This window comes from Gossypium hirsutum, chromosome D12 (assembly GCF_007990345.1).
Source record: "Gossypium hirsutum isolate 1008001.06 chromosome D12, Gossypium_hirsutum_v2.1, whole genome shotgun sequence".
NCBI classification, from domain to species: domain Eukaryota; kingdom Viridiplantae; phylum Streptophyta; class Magnoliopsida; order Malvales; family Malvaceae; genus Gossypium; species Gossypium hirsutum.
Window position 1 is genome coordinate 3,605,091 of NC_053448.1, and position 22,308 is coordinate 3,627,398.

At 35.0% G+C, this 22,308-nt stretch overlaps 1 protein-coding gene across 3 annotated transcripts in view; it reads right to left on the reverse strand.

Annotated features, from left to right (window-relative positions):
• Positions 1 to 21,675, reverse strand: part of LOC107953424 (UDP-glucose:glycoprotein glucosyltransferase) — a 33,182-nt gene extending 11,507 nt beyond the window's left edge. Inside the window, exons 1-29 of one of the 3 annotated variants that reach the window (XM_016888733.2) lie at positions 21,283 to 21,675; positions 20,625 to 21,071; positions 20,368 to 20,518; positions 19,670 to 19,841; positions 18,997 to 19,070; positions 18,672 to 18,768; positions 18,480 to 18,592; positions 18,243 to 18,358; positions 17,606 to 17,663; positions 16,713 to 16,865; positions 16,520 to 16,618; positions 16,248 to 16,412; positions 15,993 to 16,061; positions 15,136 to 15,224; positions 14,855 to 15,017; positions 14,297 to 14,431; positions 14,098 to 14,203; positions 13,917 to 14,011; positions 13,690 to 13,802; positions 13,368 to 13,578; positions 13,108 to 13,176; positions 12,788 to 12,930; positions 10,187 to 10,288; positions 9,285 to 9,432; positions 8,461 to 8,517; positions 8,261 to 8,391; positions 8,025 to 8,113; positions 7,563 to 7,912; positions 7,355 to 7,446 (exon numbers count right to left, since the gene is read on the reverse strand). In XM_016888733.2, the coding sequence (XP_016744222.2) occupies positions 7,357 to 7,446; positions 7,563 to 7,912; positions 8,025 to 8,113; positions 8,261 to 8,391; positions 8,461 to 8,517; positions 9,285 to 9,432; positions 10,187 to 10,288; positions 12,788 to 12,930; positions 13,108 to 13,176; positions 13,368 to 13,578; positions 13,690 to 13,802; positions 13,917 to 14,011; positions 14,098 to 14,203; positions 14,297 to 14,431; positions 14,855 to 15,017; positions 15,136 to 15,224; positions 15,993 to 16,061; positions 16,248 to 16,412; positions 16,520 to 16,618; positions 16,713 to 16,865; positions 17,606 to 17,663; positions 18,243 to 18,358; positions 18,480 to 18,592; positions 18,672 to 18,768; positions 18,997 to 19,070; positions 19,670 to 19,841; positions 20,368 to 20,518; positions 20,625 to 21,071; positions 21,283 to 21,443 (3,966 nt within the window). In that variant the 5' untranslated portion in view covers positions 21,444 to 21,675 and the 3' untranslated portion in view covers positions 7,355 to 7,356. Of the gene's footprint in view, positions 1 to 7,354; positions 7,450 to 7,562; positions 7,913 to 8,024; positions 8,114 to 8,260; positions 8,392 to 8,460; positions 8,518 to 9,284; positions 9,433 to 10,186; positions 10,289 to 12,787; positions 12,931 to 13,107; positions 13,177 to 13,367; positions 13,579 to 13,689; positions 13,803 to 13,916; positions 14,012 to 14,097; positions 14,204 to 14,296; positions 14,432 to 14,854; positions 15,018 to 15,135; positions 15,225 to 15,992; positions 16,062 to 16,247; positions 16,413 to 16,519; positions 16,619 to 16,712; positions 16,866 to 17,605; positions 17,664 to 18,242; positions 18,359 to 18,479; positions 18,593 to 18,671; positions 18,769 to 18,996; positions 19,071 to 19,669; positions 19,842 to 20,367; positions 20,519 to 20,624; positions 21,072 to 21,282 lie in introns of all 3 variants that reach the window. The other 2 variants (XM_041108243.1, XM_041108244.1) reach the window with 2 other exon arrangements.
• Positions 21,676 to 22,308: the final 633 nt, after the last annotated feature.

The following is a 22,308-nucleotide window of genomic DNA, read 5'->3' on the forward strand; positions in this document are numbered from 1 at the left end:
GTTAATCTACTTATTACATACAAGGCTAGACATGGCTTTTGTAGTAAGTTTATTGAGTCAATTTATGCACTCTCCAATGGAGGAACATGAAGAAACAATGTTTCGGATTCTAAAATACTTGAAAAGTTCACCTAATAAGGGCTTATTTTTCAAGAAATCCGAACAAAGAGGAATTGAAGCTTATATGGATGCAAACTGGGCAAGCTCAGTAGTGCAGAGGCTGAGTTTAGACTAATGACTCAAAGAATTTGTGAAATGATGTGGTTAAAAAGAATTATGGAAGAGCTAAGGAAACCAATAACTTCACTAATAAAGTTGTACTGTGATAGCAAAACTGCTATTAACATTTGAGTTTGATAGACAAAACTGCCATTAACATTTGAGTTTGATAGACACTTTATCAATGAGAAGATTGAAGAAGGCCAAGTGTGCATGCTGTTTGTTCTTTCAAAACAATAGATTGTTGACGTACTCACCAAAGGACTCTCTAAGACAAGCTTTGATTTTCTTGCAAGCAAGTTGGGCATGATTGATATATATGCACCAACCTGAGGGAGGGTGTTGAAATATGTGTTGAAGCCTAATATATTTTGGGATATTTTTTAAAGTTATTTATGTAGATAAATCCTAGAATAATCTGTTGAGATGTTTTAGGAATATTTTTTTTATTTTTTAGTAATTTACTAGAATAAGTGAATTATTTTCCCAATTATGTTGTGAGACTTTTTTCTATTTATATTCAGTTCTTTACTTAATAAAATTAGAACAATTTTATTAAATACTTTTTTGAAAACTTTCAAATATTACCTACAATCTAGTCCAACATGATAGAACAAAACATGTTGAAATTGATAAGACATTTCATAAAAGAAAAAAAAATTGAGGTTGGAACAATTTGTTTTGTCCCAACATCTAGCAAGTGGCAAATGTTCTTACATAGTGATTATTTCAAATCAAACGTTGAGTTTATCATTAGCAAGTTGGGCATGGTGGATATGTATTCACCAACTTGGGGGATGTAGAAATATGGAATAAAATATTATTAGATTTTTTTTTTGTTATGTGAAGATTTAATAAGAAATCCCTAGAATCAAGGATCTCTATCAATTAAGGGAATTTCATACCATATTCAATAGTATGCTTTCCCTGTAAATTATGTTGAATTTTTTCAGAATGAAGCTAGTAGAAAAAATACAGCTTCTGTTTTAAACTCTGTTAGTTTTCTCTCCTAAACCATAGTTTTATCCTCAATTTTCTGTTCTAAAACCATAAATAGATACAAGAAAAAGATAGCACTGTCATGCCAGCATATGGATCTCTTCAAAAAGTGCAAGTAAACAACCAATTTAAAGTTAATAACAATTAGAATTTCTTGTATCCAATACTTAAAAAGAAACACTAACCAGAAGAAGCGAAACAAAGATTATGCAAATGAAATGAATGAAGAGAAAGCATAGCATTAACAAACAATCAGAAGATAGACATGTATTCCAAAAGAAAAGAATGTTGCGTGACTAATCTAAAGAGGAAGAGTAAACTTAATGACACAAAGTTAACTTCTCTTTAGCATAAGACTCAAGAAAAAGGAAAAAGTAAATAAATATATATGTAGAGAAAATAATTCAACCGATAAACCATGATGCCACACCCATAAACATAAATATGAATAACAACAGCAAGAGCAAAATGAGATTCCATCCGATTTTTTTTAGGTATTATAATCAAAGTCATTCTAGGTGTGTAGTTTTGTTACAAATCATAAATTCTTACACCTCATTTGATAGGAGTATTAACATTGTAATATGCCTCTTAGTATGTTAGTTAACTGTTGGAATCCCTATAATTAAGGATAGAAATCTTACCTTATTACTATTAGTTATCTTGTAAATAGAAACTAATCTCAGTTACTGATTCTTAGGAAATTAGGATATCAATTACTGATTCTTAGGAATTAGGATTTATTTCCTTTAAAATGATTATTTCTCTCTTTATAAATCTGTAAACTAAAGCAGTAGAAATTGAACTGAATTTTTTCCTCTGAGTTTTTTCATGGCATCAGGGCTTTAGGATTCATTCGATCCTAATTTTTTTCTCTAATTTCCCTTCCTAAAAATTCCTTCGGTTTAGTCCTCCAATGAGTGATATCAATGAAAATTTCTCTGAAACTGAGAATCACAAATAATTCAGAATATCAATCAGGGAATCACTCAAGGTGAAATTAATTCCTCCACTACTGCTGATGATGTTCTTGATGTTCGCTTAACCAAAACACAGCTTGAGACTCTCCATAAGATACTTGGTACTCCCATTACTCATGGATCTCTAGCCACTCAAGGTACTGCCCTCAACATTGCTTTTGAATCTAATAATCAATCTCATTGGATACTCGATTCAGGCGCATCCGATCACATGACAGGTGACTCCACGTTGTTTCACACCTACACTTCTTATCATAACAAATCCCGAATCCGCATAGCTGACGATTCTTACTCACCTGTGGCTGGAATAGGAGAAGTACAAATGACAGAGAGTTTTTCTCTCGATAAAGTCCTACATATCCCAAACTTGTCCTGTAATTTACTTTCAATTAGTAAAACTTACTAAGGATGAAAATGTTCTTGTTGAATTTTCTGCAATTGGTTGTGTAATACAGGAATAGAAATCGGGGAGGATGATTGGCACTGCTAAAGTTGATGATGGACTATATATTTGGAATAAAAACAGTACACAAGGGGGATTGGCTCTATCCACTTCAAAAGATGACACTATTATGTTATGGCACATTAGGTTAGAACATCCAAACTTTGTGAATTTGAAAAAACATCTTCCGCTGTTATTTTAAAATAAAAGTATTAGTTCCTTGAAGTGTGAAATTTGCCAATTATCTAAACATACCCGTGTGCCATACCCATTAAAACCACATTCAGTCCCAACCTTTTTCGTTAATCCATAGTGACCTATAGGGAGCTAGCCGAGTGAAAAATATTACAGGGGCTAGATGGTTTATAACATTCATTGATGATCATACGAGGGTCTGTTGGATCTATCTACTCAAAGAAAAATCTGAAACACCCAAAGTATTCTAAAATTTTCACTCAATGGTTCAAACCCAATTCAACTCTACCATACATACCCTCCGTACTGACAATGGGAGAGAATACTTTAACTCTGTCTTAAGTCCATACCTTTTTGACCAAGGCATTATACACCAAAGCTCTTGTCCTGACACTTCTCAACAAAACGGAATCTCTGAGAGAAAAAATCGTCATCTCCTTGCTGTGGCTCGAGCCATAATGTTCACTATGAATGTTCCAAAATACTTGTGGGGAGAAGCTGTCCTCATTGCCTGTTATCTCATAAACTGAATGCCATCAAAGATCCTTAATTTCCAAACACCTCTAAATACTTTTTTAAAGGCCTTCCCTCTATTTCATGTTCCTAATCTTCCAGCCAAAATATTCGGCTGTAAAGCTTTTGTCCATAACCTTCAACCAAATCAATCCAAACTTGATCCTCGAGCCCACACCTGCATCTTCATTGGATATTCCCCTACACAAAAAGGCTATAAGTGTTACTCACCAACATTGCGCCGAATGTTTGTCTCTCAGGATGTTACCTTTTTTGAAAATGAACCATACTTTGCAGTATCTCATCTTCAGGGGGAGATTTTTAATGAAGATGAGACCCTTAATACTCTCCTCATCATACCTCCTGGTCCTACTACTACTATCACAAACAAACCTATCCCAGATTTAGTTGTTGTTTCCCCTGTGCAGCAAGAATTTAACACCGTCCTTCCCAATAACAATACCTCCACCGGGCCCAGAAAAAAATTCAGCCCGGCCCGAAATATGGGCCTAGAATTTTGCCCAGGCCCGACCCGGGAAAAAATTCATAAGCCCGGGCTCGGCCCGACCCGTTTTTTAAATAAATACCAAAATTTTTTTTAAAAATTAAAACAAAAATTTTAAAAAAATATTTTAAAAATATTTTAAAATTAAAAAATTTAAAAGTATTTTTAAAATATTTTAAAATTAAAAAAATTTAAAAAAAGTATTTTAAAAGTATTTTAAAATTAAAAAATTTTAAAAATAAAAAAATTTATTATATTCGGGCCGGGCCGGGCCGGGGCCGGGCCAAAAAAGTGGTGCCCGAGGCCCGACCCATTTTTTAATCAGGCCTCATTTTTTTGCCCAAGCCCATATTTCGGACCTATATTTTTACCCAAACCCTCCCATATTTCGGGCGGGCCGTCGGGCCGGGCCGTCCAGCCCATGAACACCTCTACCTCACCGAAGTACAACAGCCACCTGATTAAGGAAAACAGCAAATACAGGTTTACTCCCGACAGAATCGTTCTCCTGAAACTGATACAGCAGTGCCAATTACATCTCTAACCAAGGACTGTTCTGAAACAGAAGTCCCACCTCCGTCACCATCCATCTATCTTCCAATTGCAGTTCGAAATGGTACAAGGAGCTGCACTCAACATCTTATTTCTCGGTTTGTATCCTATGGAAATTTATCTAAGTCTTACAAAGCTTTTGTGACTAATGTAAATTCTGTAAAAACTCTAAAAAATATAGAAGAGGCTCTTGAATCAGCTGAGTGGAGACAAGCCGTGATGGAAGAAATGAAGGCCCTAAAAAAATGAAACATGGGAAGTCTCGATCTACCTAAAGGTAAAAAAACCATAAGGTGCAAATGGATTTTCACTACGAAATTTAAACCCGATGGCCGTATAGATCGATACAAAGCTCGACTTGTGGCTAAGGGATTCACCCAAACTTATGGTCTCGACTATAACGAGACGTTTGCACCGGTTGCCAAGCTAAACACCGTTCGAGTCCTGCTATCTCTTGCTGCCAACCTTGATTGGCACTTGACTCAATTGGATGTAAAAAATGCTTTTCTCAACGGGGAATTAAATGAGGAGGTATACATGGATTTCCCACCCGGGTTTAAAGAAAACAAGGGCCAAGTGTGTAAGTTGAAAAAGTCCTTGTATGGACTGAAACAATCTCCACGAGTGTGGTTCAGCCGATTTGCAAAAGTTATGACTAGCAGAAATTACATTCAAGGACAGGCAGACCACACCATGTTCTACAAGCACTTGAAAGAGGGTAAATGCTGCATCCTTATCGTTTATGTCGACGATATAATATTAACAGGAAATGAATCGAGCGAATTTTGAGATTGAAAGAATTTCTTGGTACAGAGTTTGAACTTAAAGACTTGGGGAGTCTTAAATATTTTCTTGGTATGGAGGTAGCAAGGTCGAAAAAAGATATCTTCATTTCCCAAAGGAAATATGTTCTTGATCTACTGTCGGAAGTTGGTTTGATGGGCAGCAAACCAGCTGAAACTCCTATGGAGTTTAACCTTAAATTGGGAACTAATGAGGATGGAGAAGAAATCGACAGGGGGAGATATCAACGTCTAGTAGGAAGGCTCATCTACCTATCTCACACCCGTCCTGACATAGCCTTCAGTGTGAGTGTTATTAGTCAGTATATGCATGCCCCGAGAGAGAAGCACCTGGAAGCTGCATATAGAATACTAAGATATCTAAAAGGAACTCCTGGTAAAGGCCTGTACTTCAAGAAGACTGTCAACCGAAGCGTGGAAGTCTACACTGATGCAGACTGGGCAGGTTCTGTTAATGATAGACGGTCTACAAGCGGCTATTGTAGTTATGTTTGGGGTAATCTCGTGACGTGGAGGAGCAAAAAATAGTCTGTGGTAGCACGCAACAGTTCAGAGGCAGAGTATCGAACACTATCTCATGGTATATGCGAAGGAGTTTGGATACAAAGACTTATGAGAGAACTAAAAGTGCCTTATACCAGACCTATGAAGATGTACTGTGACAACCAAGCTGCTGTCAGCATAGCACATAATCCTGTGCATCATGATCGGACCAAACATGTGGAAATAAATCGTCACTTTATAAAAGAAAAAATACACTCAGGAGAAGTATGCATCACCTACCTACCTACTAGACAACAAGTTGCAGACATGTTAACTAAGAGTTTGAACAGAAACATGTTTGAAGAACTTATTGGCAAGCTGGGTTTGATTAACATTTACACTCCAGCTTGAGGGGGAGTGTTGGAATCCCTATAATTAAGGATAGAAATCTTACCTTATTACTATTAGTTATCTTGTAAATAGAAACTAATCTCAGTTACTGATTCTTAGGAAATTAGGATATCAATTACTGATTTTTAGGAATTAGGATTTATTTCCTTTAAAATGATTATTTCTCTCTTTATAAATCTGTAAACTAAAGCAGTAGAAATTGAACTGAATTTTTTCCTCTGAGTTTTTTCATTAACACTACCCACTTGTTTGGTTGCAAAAACCAACCCAATGCTAGTTACACCACTTAACTGGTCATGAAAACTTGTTTTCCTTGGGGGAAATTTTTACTCTTGTTGAGATGGAAGACTCTAATACAAGAGTTTTTCCTTCCTCTAATTTTTAAGTTTCCAAAAGTATCATTGCTCAAAAAAATCAAATTACAACTATGGTTTTTGTCCTCTTCACTTCATCTGGCATTATTTCCAACTAACATATTTTATTTCTTTTGCATTTTTTAAGAATCATATAATCTAGAAACTTTTATAAAATAATTTTTTTCTGAAAAAAAATACTAACTTTTAATATTTTTTTCAAATAGACCATTCCTATGGTTTTATTTTATAAAATATTTTCATTTAAAAAATAATTTTTGAATTAATTTTATATCATTAACATAAGAAAATTATGAAATTTTAGCATGTAATTTTATAAAAATAAGGTAAATATACCATTTAAAACAAAATTTGACTATATTTAGTCATAAAAAGAAATATGCTTATTAGATTTATTCTTTCATTAAGGACAAAAGTGACATTTCATAGAGTAATACCTTTAGTTTTTACTTGTTTGTCTACCAAACATTAGACTATTTTAGTACTGGTGTATTAAATAAACTTGTCATGTTATTGCAATAAACAGCCAAATGTGGTATTAGTGTGTATTTTTGGTGTTGCTAGAGCCAAGGACAAGAATCATTAAGTCCGTTCTAAAGCTGTGGAAAATAATTTCAACAGGAAACAAAATTAAGCAACTTTGTAGGCTCCCTATCTCAACTATTTTTTGTGTACTTATTTGACCCTCATTCAAGGGTTAACCATTGTCTTTCCCTTTACTTGCACATCTATCTTCTTATCCTGATCTCTTCTCCTAGGTTCATATTTATATCGATTTCTTGGAACAGTTAACCCTAAACTAAGTGAAATATATTACAGCATAAACAAACCAAATACACAAGCAAAAGAGATTTATGAATGATAAGTAAAAAGCTCACCTTCAAACAGTCATCACTCTTTTTGAATGGTCTCTACCACCAATAAAACTGGAAGCCCATTCGAAAATTTTTGAATTCCAACTACTATGTCCCTGCTAGGAGGCAAAAGGAATTTGGTAAGCTATAAATCCATAGAGATTCCTTGGTCATCTATGAGTGCTAAAATGAAGATTGCACAAAGTATTTCAAACACCTCTCAAGAACTCACTCTCTTATCTTTTGATTGGTTGTCAACATCAGATGAAATAAGCAATTTTTCATGTTCTTTTCCCTTCTTCACTACTTCTAGATGAACTACATTACCCCGCAAATCATTTACAGCGATCCGCTTTGACAAAGATTTCTCTTGACTTCCATCATCAACGCCATCTCTGAAAAAATACAACTCGGAACTTCTGCCTGGAGCAAGTTGCAGGTGCCAAACTCCAGGATGAACTTTCATCTGCCAATAGCCCAAGTTGGCCATAACAATAGTATCAACCAAATGAGGTGTATTCTCTGTTCCAAGAATTAGCTGAAGACCTCTGGGAGGGCCATGATCCTTCTCAGCACAATGACCTAAATCACAACCGAATTAAAAAAAAAAAAATTCTTAACAGAAAATGTATACAGTACTCATTCCCTCCAGTTAGGATTGGAAATTTCACATGATTTCTAAACAAAAACAAACCAGTCAGAACAAGGGCTTCAAGTTCAAAAACTGCTTGCAATGTCCTTGTGTCTCCCAAGTTCTCAAGAAAAATATTGTCCAGGTCATGACTGAAGTATTTAGATCCAAAGAGAGTTTGAGATTAGTTCAATCAGTAAGGTACATGATGTTGCAACTCATCAACATACTTTAAAGCATAAAGGGAAAGGACAATATACTGAGAAAGAAATCAAAATATTGATGGATAAAGAACATACATAGCAATGACAGGCTCAACAAGCCATGGCTCAGGAACATCTAGGTTCATGGTGAGTGTTTTTGATAAGGGCATATTAGCAAAGAATGCTTTGGGTCCATTTACAGTGTAATCAGTACTGCTAAAATCATCCTGCAAGATCCTAACAGCTGAGACACCATTCTTGAGGGCTAAAAATGGTTTCTAAAGTGAGAAGCATACCATGGTTGGGACAACATATCTGTAATAGTTCTTCAGTGGAAGATCACCAAGGGAACTCTGCCACAAAGTAAAAGCATAGAATTTCATAATTAAAAAGTAAGACTTCAAGCAAGGAACAAAATAAAAGCATAAAGTGACCATACAGAATGTTTCCATTTAAAACGACCATCACAGCAAACCGCAGTAACATCATCAGAAAGACTGAATATTTCAAGGCCAATAACCCCAAACAATGTGATGCTTACTATATTTTCAACATTGTGGGAGCCCTAAATCCTCACCACAATGGAACAAAACAAAAGCATGAATGTGACCATACAGAATGTTTCCACTAAAAAACCATCACAGAAAAATGCAGTGACATCATAAGAAAGACTGAATATTTCAAGGCCAAAATTTCCAAACCGTGTGATGCTTACTACAATTTCAACATTGTGGGAACCTTAGATCCTCACCACAACGGACATGCAAGTAAGCATTCTTTGCTTCTGTTTTCTATTTTCCAATGTTTGTTTGCTTCATGTAATGACCCTCCCCCATCCAGTACATGGATCAAATCCAAAATCCTGTACTCCTAGGCTATTTTTCCCCTTGGCATGAGGACATGTCTCTCCTTATCTCTCAATTACACTTTCTATTGACAATCACGACATGCTAGAGATAACCAATACTGGAAATATTAACCACCAACCAAGAGATTTAATACAATTCTATTACAATAAGCACGCTTTAGTATGTTCTCATGCATCTCTTTCCATAATAATTTTTTCTAATTCATAATCACAACATAGCAAAGATAACCAAAATTATAAAATTTAACTCACCAAGGGATTTAGTACAATGCGCATGCTTGGGTGGGCATACTTAGCCAGAACACGAAGAAGTGATGATAGTTTCTGACCAGGTGGACTTAAAGGATCAACAACCGCATCAATATGAATACTAGAATTCTCATTATTTACAACAACAGCACTACAGAACATTTCCAGGAAAAAAGAAGAAGGCAAGAGTTAGTCAAAGAGAGGATTATAAGCACAAACAAATGAAACATACACTACAAAACCAACAGAAAAGACAGGCAATCAATGAAATTTGGAACATATAACAATTAATATACAAGTTGACGATTTCAAGAAGAGGTTCAAAATTAAATCTTATTGTATTGTTAAGTAAGATGACTATTTTGTTGAAGCATAATGAAAATATGAACATTTTGTCCTGGAGAAGCCCAAAATTGGTTCAAATTGGATAGGAAGGCAGCTTTATGAAAATTGATTAAAAGAAAGAATATTATTGTTGAAAAAGTATTGCAGTTGAAGGTGAGAAGGTAATGCATTTCATTTTCCTTTCGCAAAGTTTTGGTCCTGCTTTTGTCTTTCCTCAAAATCACTTGGGTCGGTTACAATCCCACTCAGTTGACAAATAATGATTAAGCATAGAAATAGACATGTCTAGTAACTCTAGGAGTTTGTTGGGCTAGAGAAATAGTAGAAATAATAGAAATAATCAAGGAATTGAATATGGATCTATATTTGAAAAGTTTAAAGAAAGGCTGCTCCCACCATGTTATTCTATAAATTTCCCTCAGTCATATAGGATGAATATATAGAGATTTATCAAAAGGAATCCAAAGAGGAAATAAAAAGACATGAAATGCAGCATGGTTTTTCAAATGAAAAGAAATTAATAAAACCTCATAAGCATCGAAGTGCTTTAGAAACCTTACCTATATTCTGCATTCAAAATCTCAAAGCGTGCACTTTCAGTACTTCGATCCCTTGTAGCCATTGAAGATGACACGAACATAATAACATCACTAATATATTTACTGAAAGCAGGAATAAAATCAGTACAAATACAATATGTCCAACCTGAAAGATAAATGATGAAAAATACAGATGTCTATCTGGAGTTGATATAAAAATCAGGCTCCCGACCAAAGTTTAAAAGTCCATTGGCATTCGGCAATTGTGAACGAAAATCATAAACCAGCATAACTAGTAGCATGTGCAAATTATTGATCAAATAGAACTGTAGATCCAAGAGATAAATATATAGTAAGCTCAAGAAAATTATTCCCCAAATGCCTATATAAGCCTACACTGCATATGCTGCAATGATGGATAAATAAAGAAGAAAACCAGCCAGTTGGAGCAGAAACTGTTGACAGCCAAGAGATTCTTTCTATTACTGTAAATTAGGGATTAGATATACTTGATATTTGGGATTATATATTATTTCTGGCCTTAGTTTTTTGCTCTTTGTATAAATACATATGTTATCATTTTTTAGTATAAGTGAAATTATTCAAATCGCTATAAAATTCATCTCTCAAATATCTAATTTCAACATGGTATCAGAGCTATAATCCTGATTTAGGGGCCAATTTTTTGTTTTTTCTTTTTTCCAAAAATAGCATAAACTCTAGGATCTCAAAAATAGCATAAACTCTAGAATGAAAAAGGTCATCATGCAACCTACTATGCACCAAGAATCTTCTTCTGGTGAGTTACCCTTAACTCCCAATTTACCTGATTATTTATATTAACCCATTGCCCTAAGAAAATGAGTTAGATCTTGTACTAGATACCTAAGATATCCTTTTTCTAACTTTATTTCCTATAAGTCTTAGTCTCCTTCCCATGGAACCTTTACCTTTACCTTGTCTTTGTCCTTTGTGTTTATTCCAAAGGATTGGAGAGAAGCATTTGGAGATTCCAAGTGGAAAGCTACCATGATTGAAGAAATGAAGGTACTGACCAAGAATGAAACTTGGGAGCTAGTATATTACCCAGTGAGCAAGAAACTAGTTGGTTGCAAATGGGTGTTTATTGTAAAACATAAGTCTGATGGCTTGATTGAAAGATTCAAAGCCAGATTAGTTGCTCAAGGTTTCACTCAAACTTACGTAGTAGACTATTAAAAGACATTTGCAGGCCAAAATGAACACCATCAGAATACTGTTATCTTGTGCAGCCAACCTCGATTGGAACCTATAGCATTTCAATACTTGGAAGATGAGGTGTATATGAAGACACCTCTTGGATTTGATGAAGAGAAAACACAAGGGAAGGTGTGTAAGCTAAAAAAAGCCCTATATGGGCTATAACAGTCTCCTAGAGCATGGTTTGACAAATTCAGTAAAGCCATGGTCTCTTTTGGCTATCGGTAGAGTGATGCGGACCATACCTTTTTTATAAGACATCACAAGTGCAAGATCACCATACTTATTATTTATGTTGATAACATAGTGGTGACAAGAGATGATGAGGAATAAATGGTTCAACTAAAGCAATGATTGGCTCAGGAATTTGAAATCAAAGATCTGGGAAAATCATAGTTCTTTTTGGGAATTGAAGTTGCCTGATCAAATATAGGAATCTTCATCTCCCAAAGAAAGTATATCTTTGACCTCTTGATAGAAACATGTATGCTGGGTTGCAAACTTGTAGAATCACCTATGGAGAACAATTATAAGTTGTAAGCTAGGATGGGAGAATCAGTGGATATTGAGAGGTATCAAAGATTTGTGGGGAAACTAATTTATCTCTGACACACTAGACTAGACACAACATACTCGATTAGTGTGGTGAGTCAGTTTATACATGATCCTCGAGAACCTCATATGCAAGTTGTCTTTTGCATACTACACTACCTAAAGTCTACTCTAGGAAAGGGACTTCTCTTTTCTAAAATGGTCACCTCTAGATAGAGGCTTTTACAAATACAAATTGGGCTGGATCTTTAGATGATCAAAGGTCTACAATTGGTTATTGCACACTCATGGGAGGAAATTTAGTCACTTGGAGAAGAAAGAAGTAAAGCGTAGTTGCTTGATAAAATGTCGAGTCAGAATACTAGGCTATGGCTCAAGGTGTTGGTGAGCTTATTTGGCTACAGAAGGTATTGGAGGAGTTGAAACTGTCAAGGAAAGGAAAATTATTCTTGTACTATGATAATAAGGCTTCAATAAGCATAGCTCAAAACCCAGTCCAACATGATCGAACAAAACATATTGAGATAGATCGACACTTCATCAAAGAAAAATTGAACTCCGGTCTCTTAGACTTAGTTCATGTGACGTCAGACAAGCAGTTAGCTGATGTGTTCACTAAAGGATTAAGTAATAGAACCTTTCATAAGTCTGATTTGCAAGCTGGGCATGTGTGGTATCTATGCACCAACTTGAGGGAGAGTGCTGACAGCCTTAGATAGCTTTTTGCTCTTTGTATAAATACTTATGCAATCATTTTTTAGTATGAGTGAAAAATTATTCAAATCCCTATAAAATTTGTCTTTCAAATATCTAATTTCAACAGAAACCAACCTTGTTAGCCTGTCAGGATCTACATCCTGCCAATTAACTTCCTCAATGATCTCTACAATATGCTTTATTCTATGCTTGAACTCGATGGACTCCAAAAGATGCAGATCATCACTCAGAAATACGCTAGCTCCAAGAGGAGTAACCTATCAAAACATAGATTACTTCAACAGAAAATAAAAGAGCAAGCCATTGTCAGCGCAAACAGAAAACAAGGAGTCAATTCAACACTAATGCTAAAGGTTTATGATTTATGTTTCTTTTCCCCTTTTTTTTTCCTGAATATCAAGATTTATGATTATTTAAGAGAGAATAAAACGAACCCTTCCATTGGTAATGATTGCATTTACACCAGATGGTATCCCTAATTGTCTATATAGAAATTGTGACACCTGAATAGAATTGCAATTTGACATATTAGCATCCTTATGAGAATTAGAAAAACAATCCAGGGACTTACTACTATCAACCATTACAAGAGAAACTCAAATTGGAATAGAAAAAGATTGTCAAACTAGAAAAATAATTAGAATTGTGTGAGAGCTACCACAGCTTATAAAAGCCAAAAATCAGCTAATGCTACCTTATTCAAACGTTCTCTCAACTTCAGATCTGAAGCTTCTGGTAGAGAGGATTTATATGGCTTAGAAAACAGTTCATTTGCCTCAGCAAGTTCATAGACCTTATCAACGAATTCTTGATTACTTTCAGCTGCAGTGGTAGATCTAAGAATGTACTTATGCTCATAAAATGAGCATAGTTGGTCTAAAAAATCTAATACTTTCTTCTTATGACTGCAACACAGCAGAAATGCAAGTAAATACTAAGATTAGAGTTGTGCAAAGCATATTTACAAAATTCAATTAATGAAATAAAAGCCTGAAAAAGTATTAGACTTAAGAAACCTATATGAGGCTGCAGTAATCTCAAAGGTCCTCGTAAGTAGAAGACTTGGCAAGTCAGCAATCTGACTAGCACTAAATAGCACACCAACACGAGCACCTTTGGTGCCTCCAATCTGGTAAACAGCACAAGCATGCTAGAACATCAACAATTATGGTTGCAATAGAAATAACACCATGGGATAAACATATTTAAACATGAACCAAAAGTCATAGCACAAAGGAATAACCAGATAATGAATTCCTTCACGAAGTAACTTTATCCCTTTTTTTGATGTCACATCAACAGCAAGAAGATGAGTTACAGCCTTGACATCATCCACAGCTGGAATTTTAGAACCCATTAAATAAGTCAGAACGCAAGCAACTAAAGAAAATAGTATGAAATTAAAACTAGCAAAAAGTACTTACTTTCAGGAGAATGTAAGTAATTAATTTCATTCAGCACAGAGTCCCCTCCAAGAATAGATGAAGCCAGAGATACAAACCTTTGTTTGACCTTGCCATCAGCAAGAATCTGCACCCAACCAACATAAAATTACAACAGACATCACAATAATGATATCTTTATAAAAGTGATATTCCCAAAAGGATTCTAAGCAGCCTTTACCTGGGGATTATAGCGGCTGATACCATTTTCTGATAGGAATTTGTCCAGCACATCAGTGCGAGAATTTATGTGCCCATAGTAAACTTGTTCTTGTATTCTGGGAAGCTCGTCACTCATGGCATTTAGAAGAGCTTCCTGCCCAGAGAAAAAACAGAAAAAGGTCATCTAAGTTTGAATTGAAAATTCTGAACATTTCAGTAAAGAGCTAGTAAATCATCATGACAGAAGTCGGTATCTGAAAAGGAAAAAAAAAAGGACTTGTAACGTACTATATATGAGAAATCAAAGCAAGAACTCATGTTGAACTAGTCTTATAAATATAAATATAAAAGAAACCAGCATGCCATAATGATTCTCTACAGGTAAAACGACATTTTGTAACAGGATAAAAAAAGTGTACTACCCGTTATAATGGATTCATGAGCCTATTAATATTTTAATAAAACAATCAGCCAAAACTCATACAAGGATACCAAATAGTAAAAAAAAAAAACACAAGACCATCAAGTTAGAAAAGATATGCTGTGTTGTCATTACATACATGAATGAATTAGATACCTCACTAGAATCAAAGACAAGACCATTCATCAGGAGGCAGCACTGCAGTGTGCCCACACCCAGCTTAAAAACAGACAAAGAACTCTCTTGAGACATTTCCTTAAAAGTCTGTTCCTTTTTCAACTTTAACAGTATTTCCTGGGGTGAAGATTTTGCTTTTGATCTACATAAAGAACAGTCAGATTGGTTTTAATGAAGCAAATCTAGATCTTCTAAAACTAGTGGAGCATCACATAAAGAAATATAAAAGCATAAGTCATCTGAATCTTATCAAAACTTACAATTCTGTTTCCACAAATGCCCCTTCAATATGGTGCATTTCAACAGCCTCGTCTGTGGACTCAGCAGATTCTGTTCGTAGTCGATTTACCTATCACAAGCATGTAGCTCTATGGTTAACACTGCCAAAATGCATCAAATCAACAAAAGTGATATGACAGATTCAACCATGGGAATTTAAAAATAAAAAAAAAATCATGCAAGGAGCTTTATAGACCTGTTGTAGTTCAGAAAATCATCCGTAATTTTGAAAATTCCCCTCTTAGTAGAAAATAGCAATTCTAGGCACTAGCCTAATAACTAAAAGATTATCAGCCTTATTAAGGCTCTCCCAACCTCCTCCTTCAGTGAAAGACTTCCACACTTACAGGATGGGTTTATGCCTCCAAATTACGGGAACAAGTAATTTCCAATGCCAAGACATGACCTTTTGCAGTAAAAAGTGATAACGAGAACAGCAGTATAAATGAAAGAAATAAAAACAAGCCATTACAGTGAAATTTTCATGTCTATAGATCATTGATATGTTAAATTTTTATCATATATAGCCTCTTATCTCATTGGCAAATTACGTGCTGGAAGTTCTATACACAAATTTCAGGAAGGGCTTAGCAAAAACTGAAAAACATAAAGATGATAATTATAGAGAAGAAAAGGATAAAAAAAAAGTAGGTTAACAAGTTTAAATTAGTCAAGGACATATATTGAAACTCAAACTTCTCTTTCTCCCCAAGCAATTAATATTAAAGAAAATATTGAAAATAACAACAGAAAAACATTAGAATAAAGTCAATAGCAAAGCTACAGAGAAATCATAAATTTTACAGTTGGAATAGGTAATGTAGATATCAAAACATACATTGCTTAAAAATTGAAAAGCTGTTTGAGGTCCATGATTTTCCTTAATATAGATAAAAAGTTGTATAATCTGCAAAATAAATTACAATGAAAATGTTTATTAGCACCATAAAATGCAAAAGAGAGACTTCAACGGTACTTGAAAGCAGAAAGAAGTCATGAAATAACTGAAGAGAAACCATGGTTCAGCACAGATGGTACAAAATTTAACAAAAGGTTTAAAAAGAATAAAGTAAAACTAAAATCAATCAACTACCAAACTAGATTTATCATTCTCAATTTCACTGTCATGCTCCAAAGCAGATGAATGAAGTTCACCACCACTCATTTCAATCTTCTTGATGAACTCTGCAGAATATAGTATCACCCCGAATCTCATTGGAAAAGTATTCTCGTAGAAAGATGTAATTATATCAATGGACTGCAAAGTTCCAGTCGGAAATTACAGTGAGAAAAATTTAAGCGAGCAAGAAAATGAGAGGGAGAGAGAGAGAGATCAAATCACCCAGAATACAGTAGAAAACATGCCTGAAGACCGCAAACTGTTGCCGGATCAAGGACATAAACTGCATGATACAGATTCTTACGGATGTAATGTGGCTGGCCTGGAAAGACAGGCACTAAAATCTGCAAAAAATGTCATCAAAAGACACTTTTAAGCAATCGTAGAAGAAGCTAACCTATGCAGAATCATCAGAAATATTATGATAAATTAACATACTTCATTTATATTATTCCTCCATCGCCTATACATAGCATCCTCCTCCAAGTTATTGAGATAATGGACATGGGCAGAACGAAAATCAACTCGGAACATATTCAACTCAGGAGGAGTCACAGTTAATAGAACCTTCCTTACAGTGCTATGAGGGATCTGAAAAGTAATAGAATCAATAAATATACAAGAGGCATAAATAGATTACTGTTTTGAAGCCACACAACAATCAGTTCATTGAAAGAAAAGAACAGAAAAGAGTAACAGTTACAGGAACCATTACTTTTGAGAGAGAATCAATTTGTTTTTCACAGTTGATAAGAAATTAAACAGTCGTGCAGACAAGAGGCATAACAGGTAGATTAGTACAACAGATGGCTCTGATATATAATGTGCATTTCTCACAAGCAATACCCGATATATAGTTTATTTTATTGAATCCACCCAATAATCAGTTCATTGAAGTCAGTTACAGGCATTGAGATTTTTGGACCAGGTACTAGGTGTGTTATGCCTTTTCTAGGTAACCAAGGATCACACCAGCAGTTGCATTTATGCTAATATGATAAACTATATTATATTTTAGCTACCAATTATGAACACCAATCTTGTTTTTTGTTTTTTGTATTGCTCATGCACTTGTACATGCATGCACACACACACATTTAGGCATTCTACTTCAATAATTATACGACTACATTCTGGTTTTAGAAGGTGCATTTTCAAACTTATTCGAAAAGGGTAGAAAGTGTAAATCTTTCTTCAACTACAGCTGGAAGGGGAGCAATAAAAGGGAACACATTGTTCTATTTATATTCCACTAATAAGGTTGTTTGTATGAAGCAAAATAATAGCTTTCGATGATCAGCCAAAACAAAATTGAACTTAGAATTATTCACCTTTAATTTTGAAAACTGATCAGCCAATGATAGCTCTTGATGGACCAAGTCAATCAACCTATGAAGAAAATAATGGTAAAACATGAATAAGAAGTATTTATACAACAATCAAGTTACATCAAAGACGTTAAAGTGAAACCAAATAAGGATATAATGACAAGCTTGGGAAAGAGAGAAAGCAGCAAGACAGAAACAAGAAATACAGCACCATTTGCTTCCAGAAATTCAACTATAATGACCCTGGTTCAAAAGTGATATCGCTAGATTAAGACAAAACATTCAACACTAAAGCTCTCGAGATAAATACATATCATACCAAACATCAAACTTTCCATGGAAAAAGGCCTAGTCCAACAAACAAATTATTTTTACTGCTACAAAAGTTTAATTTAGTCTGAAATTTCATGATAGCATTTGTTAGAATTTAAAATTAAGCACTAAAAACCACAGAAGCTACAGATTGTTTTCAAATGATTTTTCATTTTAAAATTTTAAGAAATAATTCAATCAAAATTGTTCGGTGACCACAGCCAAAAACTTCAGCTATAGATGGACCAAAGATAAATATCCAACCTGTCATGATCTCAAAACAATATCTTCAGTAAACACAAAAAGAAATAGGAGGAAAGAGCATTACAAATAGAGGTCAATATCTTCGATATTGATTAAAGCACCATTCAGAGCCATTAAGGACTTGCCAGGTGGGATCATTTTCTGGTTTGCAATTATTTCATCTTTGATTGAATCGTTGAGCTGCAGAATGTACAACTTTTTAGAAATTGATTAGAAAATCCCAATTGGATTCCCGATATTTGGAGCCAATATTAAAAATATTTACAGCTGCCCAACATTGAAAGTGACACCAAGAAATTACCTTCATCCGAGATAAAGAAGAAACTACACTAGGAAAATTTTGGTTGATTTCCTGCATTGACTGCAAAGGATCAGAGGCTTGTACTATTCTCTGTGCAGTTTGATGCCCTAAATCTGTTCAAAGGAGAAAGTTTTTATAATCTGAAGATTAAAAATGTTGTAACAAGAAGAAAACGACCCTTTAGCAAAGGACCTTTCAGTTCCCAAACATCAAGTGTGTCTGATATTGTTGATGACAACAGGTAATCCCTGAAAGCCATTATCTCAGAAGTAAGGTCAGGTTTGCGTTCCTGCAAAACGAATAACAGAAAATGTTAACATTAAGGACAACATGGTGAAGCTTTTATGGTTGCAAATCATTATGAACATAGTTGACTCCTTTCCAAAGAGAGAGATTTTCGATTTTAGTTTATTCATTTAGATAAATGTCCATGTAATTTATGTTCCTTGAAACAGCTGTAACTTGTATTCGAAGAAAATAAGAGCAGAAGTATAGGTGAATCATATGGATAACATACCAGAATTTTTGAAAATATAAACCCTCTAACTTCTTGATTAAGATCTTCTGTCCGAGGATCTTCTAGAGTTACACCTGAAACTCATACATCAAGCCCTTAGATACCTCAGAAATCAAAGCAATAAAGCAAGTGATTATTAAACAAACAAGAAGCATACTAACATAAACAAAAAACCCAGAAATGTAGCAAATATTTTCAAGATATTTGAATCTGTAATAGAACAGTACACAGGCCTTATTATGCTATCATATTACAACTGAGGACTACAAAGAAGGAGATGAATTCGTACAACACAATACCTCAGAATATATATATAAGACTATTAAAGATTGAAAAAGTATCCAAAAGCCAGAGAATAACCAAGTTAGAGCAGGTGCATGGCACAAACGTCCATATCAGGGATCACAATATTAATCAAGAGGAGCCACAAATAAGCCAAAAACATCAAGCGCTAGAAACTGCTATATCTACCAAGGAAATATCACAATGGAATTCAAGTGAAAAGATCAGTTAGGGCAACCAACCAAAAGCAATAGAAGATAAACACAAACTACCCATAAAGTATCAGAAACATACAAAAATAATACATCGGAAAAATAAACCTATTAGCATACTTAGGTCATGCAATAGTTCAGGCTTCTGAATTTGCAACTGCTACATCAAAAGTTCTAACCTTTCTTTATGGCACTGTCGTCCATGGCTTTATATTCCATATTCTTCAAAGCAAGCTCTACACCATAGCCACCCAAGTTTAAGGAATCCCTTGCACCAACAGCTCCACATAGGCCAACTTCTGCTTCACAACCAGAAGGTAATACTGGTCTGACAACATAATTAACTTTTCCCTGGAAATAAAGGTAGCCATAGCAATTGCACCAAAAAGTGTGATATAAGAATTCTTATACAAGAGATGAAGGGAAACCAAATAAAGGGGAAACCGTACTCAGGTAGCATCCTGTCTGACCTATAACATTCAATAATTCGATTAAGCATATAAGTGAATAAATTCTGGAGATCATTAGCAGATCAAATAATAATATTGAGTCAGAGCTTTAAACCAGTGAGGAATGTTCCCACTAGCAACAGATGAATCTTGCATAGGTAAAAACAATGATCATGATCTATATAAGTTCCTTTTTCTAATAAGCTACTACTTCAAACAAGAGTTATAGTATATTGTGATTGCAATAGGTGCTTTATTTCAAATGATGTTTGTCAGGTAATATGTGATTTAGACTATTCATGAAGTACTAAAATAGAAAAGAAAAGAAAAGATCGATGTAAGAAAAACGAAAAATCAAAATTTTTAAGTAAAAGAAAATCCATGTAAAGAATGAAAAGGCAACAAACTTCAAGAGCACAATAACAGACCTCTTTGGCAGCTTGAGTTAGGGTAACATGGAACCCCCTAAAACAATCTGTTCCAAGAGCACCATATAGAATAGCAACTGGGCTCATAATATTTGAATCAAAATGGATATGATCAAAATCATAAGTTTCAGGCTGCTGAGAGGCATCTCCACTGCTGGCAACCAACAAATGTAAGAAACAATAATTCAACCATAAACAACAATTATCAGTTTCAAACCTAAAAATATGATTAAAGAAACAATAAAGAGCAACATTACAGTTCATTAGGTCTTTGAAGCCACAACAGCAAATCTGCAACATCAAAGAACAGTGCTACACCAGTATCCACCCAACAACATTTCCCACCTGGGCTTTTTGGATTTACTCCAACAAGCAAGGGATCAAACTTCTTAATATCTGCGGTTTCATTAGCATCTAACCCTCTCTCATTGTTTGAGTAACTGTCATCAGGCAGTGGGAAAGAAGAAAGAGACTCCTCTGCTAATTGCCGGTAAAGCACCAATCTCGGGGACGCTGATCTTAAACTTAAGGAGTATTCGAATAATGGTGCCAATGGTTCACTTAAAAGAAAGCGACCATGTTTCAGAATTTTCTTAACACAGTCTTTAGCTGAATGAGAATCGCCATCAGTTTTTGCAACATGTAGTAACCAGTCATCAATGAACTCCCAGAAAAGATTTTTCGACTGTTTTGAAAGTAATTCACTGTAACAAATAATAAAAGAAAAGTGTTGGAAGAATTTAGATAGGTTCTGAAAACAATCAATATACAGGTCGAAAGAAATTAATAATGCCGATGATAGCACCACATGAATAAGTTGAAAACAGACAAACATCAACAAATTACAAAAGATAATCGAACAAATGAAAAACCCAAGAAGGCCAAGTGAAAATGGAATGAGAAGTAGGAACAGACCCGGCTTCCAAAAGCAATGGAGTACCCGACCACTTAGTCCGAACTGCAACTTGAACGTTCTTTGGTCTTCGATTTTGAGCTCCAACCAATGTGAACCCGGAATATATTGAACAAGCAAGAAGGATCAAAACACAAAAGCGAGCTCTAAAACGGTTCTCCATTTGAGATTTTCGAATTGATTTCTATAGAAATTGGGGTTCAAATGAATCCAAGGAACGATTAGTGAAGAGATATCGGGAAGTGATAAATTTCCAAATTAGTAGTTAAGTGAAGATACAGAGAGATAGAGACAACCATCCATGGCAGAAGAGAAGAGAAAACTTGTTATAAGAAGGTAGAAAAAAAAGGCAGAGTGTTTAACGGTTTTGTGAGTCATTGAATCACCAAAAAAAGCATAATTTGGGAAATGTCGGTGTAGGGGTATTATGGACTGTGACGAATATGTCATCACATGACGTGTGTCACTTGTTTCATTTTTCAGGGAATTACATAAACGGGGAGCAAAGATGCATGTAATGTATATCTCAAGTTCTGAACTTGGACATCAAATCATTCACTCTGAAACCACTCTTTGAAGGTTATAATGGCTGCATGCATTAACGTGTCCGATGGTGACGTTTAAACAAAGGGCGTTGGCCTCGCAAATACGAATTCAATGTTCATATTTTGATTGTATTGTGGATATGAATGTCGTGTTTGTAGATGATGCAACCGTAAGCATCTCCATGTTAGAACATAGAACTAAAGCCCCAACCATCATTTACCCACGGTTGGTGTGGGTGGCGTTATTTGGCAGTAGACGGTGGAAAGTGGGGGAAAGAGGTAAATGAAAACTGAAAATTGGAGAAGGAAACGAATGAGATGACCCTGCCTGCCGCAGGAAATAGAACAGTGAAAAAGAAGATGAGCTGAAAAAAATCTCTGAATGTATAGTGGAGAGGATATCGGGAATCCCTGCAATTCCAAGGGCGAAAATAGGAGGCATTTACCGAAGTTACAGAAGAGGGAGAGGTGAAGCACACCATT